General features: G+C 43.8%; 1 protein-coding gene across 2 annotated transcripts in view; it reads right to left on the bottom strand.

Annotated features, from left to right (window-relative positions):
* The window catches only part of LOC112238790 (methylthioadenosine phosphorylase), a 31,375-nt gene that overhangs the window by 5,714 nt on the left and 11,278 nt on the right, over nt 1–14,383 (bottom strand). For both annotated transcript variants that reach the window (XM_024407323.2, XM_042318684.1), the window contains exons 3-6: nt 10,937–10,995; nt 10,222–10,389; nt 845–947; nt 152–391 (exon numbers count right to left, since the gene is read on the bottom strand). In XM_024407323.2, coding sequence (XP_024263091.2) covers nt 152–391; nt 845–947; nt 10,222–10,389; nt 10,937–10,995 — 570 coding nt within the window. The remainder of the gene's footprint in view (nt 1–151; nt 392–844; nt 948–10,221; nt 10,390–10,936; nt 10,996–14,383) is intronic.

Here is a 14,383-nt window from a genome sequence, read left to right on the forward strand (position 1 = left end):
AACTTGTTCTCAACTAGCCTACCTGGTTAAATAAAGGCGAACAAAAAAAAATAAGGCTAAGCTTTCGGTCGCAAGACCTTCATCAGAGCATACAATCAATTAAAAAAATAAGATGGGGAGGGAATTTCCACACAAAACAAATAAAACTCACAGCCTCCTCATGCTCCTTCCAGCAGTCGTAGTCGGTGGCCATGGCGATGCTAGCATAGCAAAGGCCCGCCTCCTTGGCGAGGACCACCTCGGGCACGCTGGTCATGTTAATAACGTCGGCACCCCACTGGCGGAACATCAGGCTCTCGGCACGCGACGAGAAGCGAGGGCCCTCGATGGTGAGCACCGTACCCTGCGGGTGGCACTTCACCCCCAGGCCGCGCGCCACCTCCAGCAGCACCTGGGCATGGAGAGAGTGGTCAGTGTTTTGTCAATGCCCATGTTTGTGTGTTTTATGAACACTTAGAAATAAGTATATATTTGTAACAATGCAAAGCCTCACTACACACCAAAAACAGCAATCAAAAGTTCCAATGCACAGGCTGCTGGTAGCACCTTAAATTGGGAAGGACAGGCTCATAGTAATGGCTGGAACAGAATGAATGGAACAGTATCAAACATCAAACACAGTTTCCAGGTATTTGATACCATTCCATTTACTCCGTTCCAGCCATTTATGAGCAGTCCTCCCCTCACAAGCATCCTGTGTTCCAATGACATAACATTCACTCACTCCCCAGCAGGCAACACCCACCACTACAACATTGTAGTGGCAGGGGTTGATTTGGAACCAGGCCACAGACACCGGTCAAAGTGCTAGTGGTTGATTTGGAACGGGGCCATGGACACTGACCTCCCTGGTCCGGGTGCAGAAGGGCTCAGCCATGGGGATGTGAGACACGCCTGGAGGACTGGTGGGCCGCCCGTCGTACAGCGTCTGGGCCCTCTTTGTCGTCCTGGGAGGGAGGGAGGACACACAGGAAATGACAGGTCAGTGACAAGGGTTGGGTTCAACAACTCTGCTACCATGTCTCACTCAGGGGTCAAAACAAGAAGAACTCTGCTACCATGTCTCACTCAGGGGTCAAAACAAGAAGAACTCTGCTACCATGTCTCACTCAGGGGTCAAAACAAGAAGAACTCTGCTACCATGTCTCACTCAGGGGTCAAAACAAGAAGAACTCTGCTACCATGTCTCACTCAGGGGTCAAAACAAGAAGAACTCTGCTACCATGTCTCACTCAGGGGTCAAAACAAGAAGAACTCTGAATGTCTCACTCAGGGGTCAAAACAAGAAGAACTCTGCTACCATGTCTCACTCAGGGGTCAAAACAAGAAGAACTCTGCTACCATGTCTCACTCAGGGGTCAAAACAAGAAGAACTCTGCTACCATGTCTCACTCAGGGGTCAAAACAAGAAGAACTCTGCTACCATGTCTCACTCAGGGGTCAAAACAAGAAGAACTCTGCTACCATGTCTCACTCAGGGGTCAAAACAAGAAGAACTCTGCTACCATGTCTCACTCAGGGGTCAAAACAAGAAGAACTCTGCTACCATGTCTCACTCAGGGGTCAAAACAAGAAGAACTCTGCTACCATGTCTCACCCAGGGGTCAAAACAAGAAGAACTCTGCTACCATGTCTCACTCAGGGGTCAAAACAAGAAGAACTCTGCTACCATGTCTCACTCAGGGGCAAAACAAGAAGAACTCTGCTACCATGTCTCACTCAGAACTCTGGGGCAAAACAAGAAGAACTCTGCTACCATGTCTCACTCAGGGGTCAAAACAAGAAGAACTCTGCTACCATGTCTCACTCAGGGGTCAAAACAAGAAGAACTCTGCTACCATGTCTCACTCAGGGGCAAAACAAGAAGAACTCTGCTACCATGTCTCACTCAGGGGTCAAAACAAGAAGAACTCTGCTACCATGTCTCACCATCAAAACAAGAAGAACTCTGCTACCATGTCTCACTCAGGGGTCAAAACAAGAAGAACTCTGCTACCATGTCTCACTCAGGGGCAAAACAAGAAGAACTCTGCTACCATGTCTCACTCAGGGGCAAAACAAGAAGAACTCTGCTACCATGTCTCACTCAGGGGTCAAAACAAGAAGAACTCTGCTACCATGTCTCACTCAGGGGCAAAACAAGAAGAACTCTGCTACCATGTCTCACTCAGGGGTCAAAACAAGAAGAACTCTGCTACCATGTCTCACTCAGGGGTCAAAACAAGAAGAACTCTGCTACCATGTCTCACTCAGGGGCAAAACAAGAAGAACTCTGCTACCATGTCTCACTCAGGGGTCAAAACAAGAAGAACGTACCTGCTGGCAGTTATTCTGGTGATAAAAATGAGAACTTGGGAGAATTTCTCTCTTCCGTTTAACACTTCACTTCCTGTCTGACTTTTTAGTTTCCTCGCAGTGCATAAAATACTTTATCAAATACATTCTAAGATCCTATAAATAGACTACATTCTTACAGGGTAGGCCCAGAGTGACTAAATTCTACGGCAAATGTTGGTATTTTTCTCTCTTTCAAGGTTAGAGTTGTGCAATGTGGCAACAATGGTGTCTGAATGTGAAAGGCATTCATCCTGTCACTGTAGCAAAAAACAAAGTGTTTCTCATCCACAAGTAGTCATCATCACAATGACTAATACATGCTGAATGAATCAGGGTCTTTTAATAACAAGCCGGTGCTTTGCAACAACTGGCCCTCACAATACAGAAGACAAACAAATCTCCATAGAAACTGAGAATAAAATAAGACATTTCATGGCTGCAGACATTGAAACGAGCCAAACTGTTTAGCAATGTGGACTAAATCTGGGAAGTACTGCATGGAATCCCCCAAAACCCTTAAGAGGAGGAGGAGGCGACTAGTTATTAACCCTTTACACTCGCACCCGTATACAGATTGAAAATGGCAGATTTGGGCACTGATAAATGCCTAAATTAGATTTGAGTGGCTGTACAAGTAACATGTTATAAAATGACAGAGCTCAGCACTGTATGGGTTTGACTGACACGTTGTCCCCATACCTCCTGCTAATTGGGAAACCTTTGCACATGTTTTGTTGTCTTGAGTGAGGGAAATGCTGTAAATAAGAGGACTCAATGTATTTTGAAAGATGAGACGTTGAGGATTATAGTAAATTGAGCGTTGATATCATGTTAGCCATGTTGACAATAGAACAGCTTTTAAATGATTCCCACCTGTCCCAGATGCGATTTATAATGGAGCGTTTTTTGATTAACGGAGCGTAAACCTTAGTTGTGTGATGGCGGGGATGCAGGGCTGTGTTCCAAACAACAAGTGTGCTGCTCTAGTTCCTCAACAGCACAGCTAGAAGAGCTCAAAAAAGACCCGTCATAAAGTGCATTGAAATGACATATGAACGGTGTACACTTTGGAAAGGTGTGTGGCCACTTGGAGAAACCAGTTAGTCCGCTCACTTAAACCCTTGTCATTTTTTTGTTTTGTGTTGCACCTACCCCACATTTTCCAGGAATATTCTTATCGTGTCACTGAATGTATCCAGAATATGATCGGATTGTTATTAACAAATGTGGCGAAAAGTACAGTAAATGTAAAATGCACATAACAGTGTAATGTTTGGATTCAGTCTCGTGTCAGGAGAACTGTTGTGTCCTCAACTTTGGTCTAATATTTTCCCCATGATATTTGAACTGTTTCATTTCAATTGCTACCATGATTATACATTTCATACTTCAAGGGGTGGTGAGGATGGACTCAGCCAGCATTTAACATTTGTCGCCATGCCGACAGGCAGCTGCCCTCCAGATTCCAGAGCTGTGGCGCTGAGTCAGGGTTCCACCCAGGCCACATTCCAGTTCTACATGCCCCTCCCTCACACACTCTCTCTACCCAGTCTCTGCTCAAATGAGCAAGCCCAGAAACCGGCTGCTGCGAGGTGCTACCCCGGGCCCTGAAGCTACCTACCGCCTAAACGTTACACTGAGGAAAGGCAAGCTTAGAAAGACAACTCCTTGTCCTCATGTTACTAGGAAATATTTAGACTGTAGGGACACTGACAGGAGGAACACATTAAGACTGTAGGGACACTGACAGGAGGAACACATATTAAGACTGTAGGGACACTGACAGGAGGAACACATTTAGACTGTAGGGACACTGACAGGAGGAACACATTAAGACTGTAGGGACACTGACAGGAGGAACACATTTAGACTGTAGGGACACTGACAGGAGGAACACATATTAAGACTGTAGGGACACTGACAGGAGGAACTGTAGGGACATTTAGACTGTAGGGACACTGACAGGAGGAACACATTTAGACTGTAGGGACACTGACAGGAGGAACACATTAAGATTAAGACTGTAGGGACACTGACAGGAGGAACACATTTATTTAGACTGTAGGGACACTGACAGGAGGAACACATATTAAGACTGTAGGGACACTGACAGGAGGAACACATTTAGACTGTAGGGACACTGACAGGAGGAACATATATTAAGACTGTAGGGACACTGACAGGAGGAACACATTAAGACTGTAGGGACACTGACAGGAGGAACATATTAAGACTGTAGGGACACTGACAGGAGGAACACATTAAGACTGTAGGGACACTGACAGGAGGAACATATATTAAGACTGTACGGACACTGATAGGAGGAACACATATTAAGACTGTACGGACACTGACAGGAGCCAATGAGTCCTTTGGTCACACCAGTAAATGGAGATGATTTCTTACTGAGGATTGAAGTTACAATGACCCATTTCTGCTTTGGGTGTCACAGTGAGAGCTCAGTGAAGCTCTGCTAACAGGTCTCTCCAGTGTCCACATCATTAACAGAGTAAATCAACTGTTACAGAGAACATTGTGAAGAACCGGTACATCATAGTCAGAGTGAGTGCGCATGAGCCGACTACTAAACGGTGAGGTTGGTTTACCATACAGAGTGACCTTACATTCCAGAAATGCTGAGACAGCATGGCATTCCAGGACCATTCTATACAGGAAATGCATACTAACCCACCCCTCCCTCACCACCCAATTAAAACGTGAACGTAGAATATTCCATAAATGCCACGATAAAGAAATAACCTACTGTTGGGAGTCTTGTTGACATTGACGAGGAGGAACATTGGCTACTGTCAGTTAAAGCAGAGAGACTATTCCCTCCCTCCCCACCCAACTAAAACTTGAACGTAGAATATTCCATAAATACCACGATTGAGAAATAACCTACTGTTGTCAATGTCAACAAGACTCTCGAGGAGGAACATTGGCTACTGTCAGTTAAAGCAGAGAGACTATAATTATGCTATGTATTGTATCGCTCACTCATTGTAGTTTGGAAAATGTACCTCATCTTAGCACTACACATCAGCTGTCCAGTACCACATACTGTAATGTGGTGCAACGCTCCAGTGGTGAATGAGAGAGAGAACAGAGACCGTCTGAGGCATGGTGAACCGTTAATGCTCGCAGCTGCCCGGCGGAGCAGAGAAACCCTGGCTAACCTAGACAGGCCAACAGGGTTTGGAACCCTGGCTAACCTAGACAGGCCAACAGGGTTTGGAACCCTGGCTAACCTAGACAGGCCAACAGGGTTTGGAACCCTGGCTAACCTAGACAGGCCAACAGGGTTTGAAACCCTGGCTAACCTAGACAGGCCAACAGGGTTTGAAACCCTGGCTAACCTAGACAGGCCAACAGGGTTTGAAACCCTGGCTAACCTAGACAGGCCAACAGGGTTTGAAACCCTGGCTAACCTAGACAGGCCAACAGGGTTTGAAACCCTGGCTAACCTAGACAGGCCAACAGGGTTTGAAACCCTGGCTAACCTAGACAGGCCAACAGGGTTTGAAACCCTGGCTAACCTAGACAGGCCAACAGGGTTTGGACCAGGAGCAGGGGGCAAAACAAATAACTCACTGACTAAGGTAATCATCAAGTAAACCCTCCCAGAAATATGCTGATGGGTCACATGCTTCGCAGCGGGACAAGACTGAACAAGTCCTCACATGTTAGTTCCCCATTCTGCCCAACAGAGACTGCCCCTGCTTGTTGTAACAGTAGGCTATCAAGACAACACAACAGAGACTGCCCCTGCTTGTTGTAACAGTAGGCTATCAATAGACAACACAACAGAGACTGCCCCTGCTTGTTGTAACAGTAGGCTATCAATAGACAACACAACAGAGACTGCCCCTGCTTGTTGTAACAGTAGGCTGTAATCAATAGACAACACAACAGAGACTGCCCCTGCTTGTTGTAACAGTAGGCTATCAATAGACAACACAACAGAGACTGCCCCTGCTTGTTGTAACAGTAGGCTATCAATAGACAACACAACAGAGACTGCCCCTGCTTGTTGTAACAGTAGGCTATCAATAGACAACACAACAGAGACTGCCCCTGCTTGTTGTAACAGTAGGCTATCAATAGACAACACAACAGAGACTGCCCCTGCTTGTTGTAACAGTAGGCTATCAATAGACAACACAACAGAGACTGCCCCTGCTTGTTGTAACAGTAGGCTATCAATAGACAACACAACAGAGACTGCCCCTAGACAACACAACAGAGACTTGTTGTAACAGTAGGCTATCAATAGACAACACAACAGAGACTGCCCCTGCTTGTTGTAACAGTAGGCTATCAATAGACAACACAACAGAGACTTGTTGTAACAGTAGGCTATCAATAGACAACACAACTGCTTGTTGTAACAGTAGGCTATCAATAGACAACACAACAGAGACTGACTGCCCCTGCTTGTTGTAACAGTAGGCTATCAATAGACAACACAACAGAGACTGCCCCTGCTTGTTGTAACAGCTATCAATAGACAACACAACAGAGATCCTGCTTGTTGTAAAGTAGACAACAACACAACAGAGACTGCCCCTGCTTGTTGTAACAGTAGGCTATCAATAGACAACACAACAGAGACTGCCCCTGCTTGTTGTAACAGTAGGCTATCAATAGACAACACAACAGAGACTGCCCCTGCTTGTTGTAACAGTAGGCTATCAATAGACAACACAACAGAGACTGCCCCTGCTTGTTGTAACAGTAGGCTATCAATAGACAACACAACAGAGACTGCCCCTGCTTGTTTTAACAGTAGGCTATCAATAGACAACACAACAGAGACTGCCCCTGCTTGTTTTAACAGTAGGCTATCAATAGACAACACATATGGGTGGATTGGAGGTGATGACGAAGAGTTTCTCTGAGAGCGGCACAGAGGATGTGGAGTCAATGTCAGATGTCAGGCACAGAGGATGTGGAGTCAATGTCAGGTGTCAGGCACAGAGGATGTGGAGACAATGTCAGGTGGCAATCCCAAGGGAGGGGTGCAGAAATGATCCGTTACTTCTCATTCAAGGCACTACGTTTTGACTTACTGGACAACGGACAGCACTTGGAGACAAAGCTGTTTGTGTGCACTGCACTCTCAAATCAACAAGACTGCCTCATGAACACATTCTCAATTTACGGTCCATTGCATAGAATTCTACTGACAATTCAAGTCAATGCAGCAACGCACCTTCAGGACAATGAGAGGAGTTATGTTCCACTCTGATAGAATAATGGGTAGAGTTGTGTGTGGTAACTTGGAATCTAGAGATGGGGGGGAAATAGGTGAGCATGCATTATTTCTTACATTTATTCAGTATTTCTTTGCTAAGGCAAACACATTGGATAATCGTCCTAAAAATACCATCCAATCAAAACAATGAATGCTTGTGCACCAGAATGAATAGTCTAGTCTATTACTAGTAGAGGAAATGGGACACCAAACAACTTGAAATTCAGCATGTTTTATCAGTGCTACAACTGATGGCCATCACATGTGTTTAGGGCAGCAACATTTCGTGGTTGGAGCATCCCTTGAACCAGGAGGGAACAAGCACAGAGGGAACAAGCACAGAGGGAACAAGCACAGAGGGAACAAGCACAGAGGGAATTTTTCAACTGGGAATCATCCCACAGAGATTTTTGACAAACTTACTGAGAACGTGCTGCGTCTAATTTCTGTTTCATTACTAATGAAAGTGAGAACGGCCAGAGAGGAGACACTTGTGAATGGTGTGTTGATTCCTAGGTGTGGTGCAGGCCTATGTACGTACAGTAACAAGATGCTAATCTGCTTCGCTGACTGTTGGGACCCTGCTGTTGCCTCTCCGGGCATAGAGCTGAAGTGATATCATATCTGCCACAGTTTACTAAACAATGCTGCTCAACTGAAGGCCGTCCAGAGGTCTATCCTAACCGTGGGAAACATGACTCACGCTGAAGTATTAAAACGACCTGTTACTGAAATGTATTCCCATAGACTGACACAAAGGTGATAACATTCAAAACTGAACAGTCATGATGGTTTTACTCCCCGTGATTCCCTCACTGCATCCTTATTCAAATGAGATCAATTTGTGATGCAACCTTCCACCTAGGCCTATTTCTCTTGAGTTCATCGCTTTCACTGAAACACAGTCGAACCTTATAAACAGCTTACGACATGGAGGATAGACCCAGTGAACTTTCGGTATGTCACAATTCACGCCCTAAGCACATTCCACAACGCTTCAGGTAATACAAGCACTTCCTACAAAAAGGTATCAAACAGCCAGTCAACAGAACAACCTCATCAGATCCTAGGTCTCAGTTCATTCAAAACCTCACTGTCCTCCTCCTTCACATGAAACTAGTAAACCACATATTGAACAAAAAAAAACAGAAAACGGGGGTTTCAAACCAGCAGCCCTTAAAACCCTATAAGTCCTGTCAGTTCTTTAAAAAATAAAAAGTGTTGGTTTCCTCTCAGGACGCAGCTCTAGCCACAACGTGACACACGTGGCAGCTGTACTCCGCCAAGTCCCGGGCCCTCAGTGCAGAGTCCGTTTCAGAGCATCGACTATCCACCAATCATGACACACAATCTCGTTCCTTCTCTTATTGGTTCTTTTAGGGAATGAGGAAATGAGACAGATGAACGGTGGGTGGCCGTGAGATGATAGTTGAGTCGTTGACTATCAGAAATACCAGTCAGAGAACGTGGCCTCCAGAGATGAGTAATGTGAGCCTGGATGCCACTGTCTGTTTCTGTTTGACACCATGGCCTTTGTTGTTCCCTTGCCCCAGGTTGGAATACTGTACACACACTCAGCATCAGTCACTGTTTGGAAGGGAAAATAATGGACAACTTGCAAGTTCTATTAAATGTTATCAGTTGAGACAGTGCGACATCTGTCTGACCTTAAACAGGAGAAAGATGGTTGAGAGATGAAGAAATCCTTGTCTGAGCCATACCAGACCATTTCAGAGATAGTGACTTGGGAATAATTCTTCAAATAACTAAGATTCTCTCTTGATGACTTGTCATTCCGACTGTAATTCTACCCCCATGACTTTACAAACATTCTGTTTTGCCATGACACATGTACCGTTCTATTTATACTCCATCAGGTATGTAGAAACCTAAACAATATCTACACTTTCAATTGATAGCATTTACAGATAGGCTACGTTTGACTTTTACTCCATATCTATACTGAACAAAAATATAAAGGCAACATGCTACAATTTCAAAGATTTTACTGAGTTACAGTTCATATAAGGGAATCAGTCAATTGAAATAAATGCATTAGGCCCTAATCTATGGATTTCACATGACTGGGCAGGGTGCAGCCATGAGTGGGCCTTGGAGGGCATAGGCCCACCCACTTGGCAGCCAGGCCCAGCCTGGGCTGGCGTGGTTACATGTGGTCTGCATTTGTGAGGCCGGTTGGACGTACTGCTAAATTCTCTAAAACGAAGTTGGAGGCAACTTATGGTAGAGAAATTACCATTCGATTCTCTGGCAACAGCACCAGTGGACATTCCTGCAATTATCTTTGGCTAAGGAGAACGGGGATCTAACCATATTTGTGGACAAAATCTGAGAGGAATATGTCTTTGTTGTATAGGGACAATGACATTTTTTATTTCAGCCCATGAAACCAACACTTCATATGTTGCGTTTATATTTTTGTTCAGTGTACATAACAGTACATATACCAGGGAAGCATTGGATTTGGACTCACTCAATAGACAACAACAACTGAACTAACCACTGGCAACCACCATGTCCAACAGACTGCTTTCATTCTCATTTCAAGCCTGGATTCAACCTTCGGTGAGTCCTGGACTCCAGGCCTAGGAAACTCTGGCCCTCACCTGTCTATGAACTGGTCGATGATGACGATGTCTCCTGGTTGGATCTGTTCCCGGAGGGAACCACAGGCCGTGGTGACCAGAAGATGTGTGCAGCCCTCCTCTCGCAACGCCCAGATGTTAGCCTGGTAGTTGACGTCGGTTGGCATGATGGTGTGCTGTCTCCCATGCCTAGGGACCAGTATAATGTGGAGTGTGAATAGTTCAGTGTTTACCAAAGGCTGAAAATGAATCTCGAAATTGACTCCTATAGCACCTAATCCCCTAGAAACTTCTGTATCTCTGAAAGGATTTGTATGTGTAGGCTAAGCAATACGTTTACAAACTCCACTTCTAAAAAGGGCAAGCTGTTTTTTTTTTTTTAAGTACAAAATCATTCTATGTATACCTATCTGATTATTGGACATCTACATAAGTTAACTAGAGGGCTAGTGGTGGATTTGGTATTGGGGGAATGTTTAGCCTATAGGGTGTTGGAGAAGAGAATATGTTTTAAAATTGCAACACAGCCACTAGATGGCACAAATTCATAAGAAACAGAGGTGGAGTTCATCTGGTTCAGTACACCTAGGATCTCTCCACAGATGAATCTCAATTGCATACTCCTCGTGTCCGCTCTCCTCGCCTCATCCTCCTCCAATGGGTTTTGAGAAGGAGGTGAGGAGAGAGGACACAAAGAGAATGCAATTGAGATTCTCCAATTCATTCCACTGCTTACCTTGCAAGGAGCACACATTCAACATTTTTGATCTTCCCCATTATAAGGGCATCTGAAGGCTGGTTGGGTTGTCGGGGGGGGAAAGAGAAGAGATGTTATTAGGTAGAATCTAAGGCACAGTTTTCAGTTGGTAAAAAAATATTGGCATTACACTGGAACAAAGAGATTGGTGTTGCCTAATAAACCAGACTGTTATACCAATTATTGGTATCCACCTCATTTTTCAAAATGTTGCAATGGACACAGCCAAACAACGGAAGTGATGGATTCGACTTCCGCTTTACTTCCCTACAGCAGCACGCCGGTGGCAAACTTGACAGACTAAATTATTTTAAGGAGTCAATTTATAGGAGTATAAAAGTCAAGTAATAAATTCTAAGTTTAAAGATGCACTACGCGGAAATCACGCCGCCCTTTCCTGGTTGCTAAAATTCTGATAATTTGCCTAATTTTAGTTTGTGGCAAAACAAGCAATGTATAGTGTAGAGAATCATTGTAGCATCTAAACCCCTGTGAAATAGATTTTCCATAATCCTACCGGTTATCTGTGCGGTTGGTCCTTCAGCTGGTCAAAATGTTATACCTGGCTACTGCTGTTTGGTTAACATACATGCATCACATGCTCTGAGACCCCTGTTTTGAAGTCTGTTTAAGAATACTTTCCAGTGGATATTTTGTCAAAAAGTTTGACCAGCTGAAGGACCAACCCCACGGACAATAGGCAGAGTAAAATCAAATATAATTTTATTCAACAATCGTGAGACAAGGGCCATTTTGCTTTATGTAAATGTGCGTGGCTATGTAGCTCTGGAAAACCCTTCTCAGTTACATTTGTCCACATTTGGCTCCATGTGAACTACAGTCGCTGTGTTTTAACGTTTAGAAAAGTCAATAAACATCACTTTCAAACTGGTTTTCAAAACCTATCCCGATATTCCCCTTATCTTTCATAACATAAAGAAAAATCTTTAAAATAAAAAAGCACACATTTTGTATAAGTTTTGCACAGTACCAACACTAGAGGTCGACCGATTAATTAGGGCCGATTTCAAGTTTTCATAACAATCGGAATTCGGTATTTTGGGACACAGATTTTGCAATTACATTTTTATTTTTTTTACACCTTTAATCAATCTTTGCTTAACTAGGCAAGTCAGTTAAGAAAACATGTTTATTTTCAATGACAGCCTAGGAATGGAGGGTCAACTGCCTCGTTCAGGGGCAGAACGACAGATTTTCACCTTGTCAGCTCGGGGGATTCCATCTTGCAACCTTACAGTTAACTAGTCCAACGCTCTAACTACCTGCCTGCCTCTCATTGCACTCCACGAGGAGCCTGCCTGTTACGCGAATGCAGTAAGCCAAGGTAAGTTGCTAGCTAGCATTAAACTTATCTTATAAAAAACAATCAATCATAATCACTAGTTAACTACACATGGTTGATGTTATTACTAGTTTATCTAGCGTGTCCTGCGTTGCATATAATTGATGCAGTGCGTATAGTTTCTCCAATGTGTACCTAACCATGAACATCAATGCTTTTCTTAAAATCAATACACAGAAGTATATATTTTTAAACCTGCATATTTAGCTAAAAGAAATCCAGGTTAGCAGGCAATATTAACCAGGTGAAATTGTGTCACTTCTCTTGCGTTCATTGCACGCAGAATCAGTGTATATGCAACAGTTTGGGCAGCCTAATTTGCCAAAATTTTACATAATTATGTCATAACATTGAAGGTTGTGCAATGTAACAGGAATATTTAGACTTATGGATGCCACCCCTTCGATAAAGTACGGAACAGTCCCGTATTTCACTGAAAGAATAAACGTCTTATTTTCGAGATTATAGTTTCCGGATTCGGCCATATTAATGACCTACGGTTCGTATTTCTGTGTGTTATTATGTTATAACTAAGTCTATGATTTGATATAGCAGTCTGACTGAGCGATGGTAGGAAGCAGCAGGCTCGTAAGCATTCATTCAAACAGCACTTTTGTGCGTTTTGCCAGTAGCTCTTCGTTGTGCGTCAAGCATTGCGCTGTTTATGACTTCAAGCCTATCAACTCCCGAGATTAGGCTTGTGTAACCGATGTGAAATGGCTAGCTAGTTAGCGGGGTGCGCGCTAATAGCGTTTCAAACTTCACTCGCTCTGAGACTTGGAGTAGTTGTTCCCCTTGCTCTGCATAGGTAACGCTGCTTCGAGGGAGGCTGTTGTCGTTGTGTTCCTGGTTCGAGCCCAGGGAGGAGCGAGGAGAGGGACGGAAGCTAAACTGTTACACTGGCAATATACTAAAGTGCCTATAACAACATCCAATAGTCAAAGGTTAATGAAAAACAAATGGTATAGAGAGAAATAGTCCTATAATTCCTATAATAACTCCAACTTTAAACTTACCTGGGAATATTGAAGACTCATGTTAAAAGGAACCACCAGCTTTCATATGTTGTCATGTTCTGAGCAAGGAACTTAAACGTTAGCTTTCTTACATCGCACATATTGCACTTTTACTTTCTTCTCCAACACTTTGTTTTTGCATTATTTAAACCAAATTGAACATGTTTCATTATTTATTTGAGGCTAAATTGATTTTATTGATGTATTATATTAAGTTAAAATAAGTGTTCATTCAGTATTGTTGTAATTGTCATTGTCCTCCAATAATCGGTATCGGCGTTGAAAAATCATAATCGGTCGACCTCTAATCAAAACACTGTGTGCGTCTCCAGTTGACAAACTACACTTCCTTAACAGTTAGGCTTACACACACTAGATAGCCAATGACTTATGTGTAATGACTCAGTTCCATTACACATAAGAATAATTGGACAAAGACGTCGTCTGTAGAGGGGAGTTTTGTTAAGAGCCACTACGCTCGGTCTGAAAATTAACCCTCATCGCTTGCGGTACGGTTTTGGAAGCATAAAACTAAAGGTTAAATTGATACACAACTTTATAGGGTTCCCACACGGCCATATTTCCATGTTTACTGAAAACAGACAGAAGACAGAGTGGACTACCTGTGCTAATTAACTATCGGTGTCTCCAAACACCTGTGTGTAAACGGAAGACAGACACCACAAATGTGTTGTCACTGAAAAATACTGTCTGCTGCAACTGTGTTAAAACAGTAAGTGTATATTTTCTTGTGACATGCAAATAGAGGGATTTAGGTTTCTAGAACCATACCACAATTGAGCCTCCCGAGTGGCACAGCAATCTGAGACTCAGGAGGCTCAATGCTGTACGGTTACAGGAACATAAATCACTCTGCATTCATATCACATCAAATGATTTCACAAATGGAAAACATACACTTACTGTAGACTGTTTTAACCGCCACTACAGCCTGGGGTTCAATCCCAGGGTGTCACAGTCAGCTGTGCCCCAGAGGGCGGCACACAGTTGGCCCAGGGTTAGGGAAGGGTTTGGCCGGGGGGCTTT

Source organism: Oncorhynchus tshawytscha, unplaced genomic scaffold, assembly GCF_018296145.1.
Source record: "Oncorhynchus tshawytscha isolate Ot180627B unplaced genomic scaffold, Otsh_v2.0 Un_contig_4803_pilon_pilon, whole genome shotgun sequence".
In the NCBI taxonomy this organism is placed as follows: Eukaryota; Metazoa; Chordata; class Actinopteri; order Salmoniformes; family Salmonidae; genus Oncorhynchus; species Oncorhynchus tshawytscha.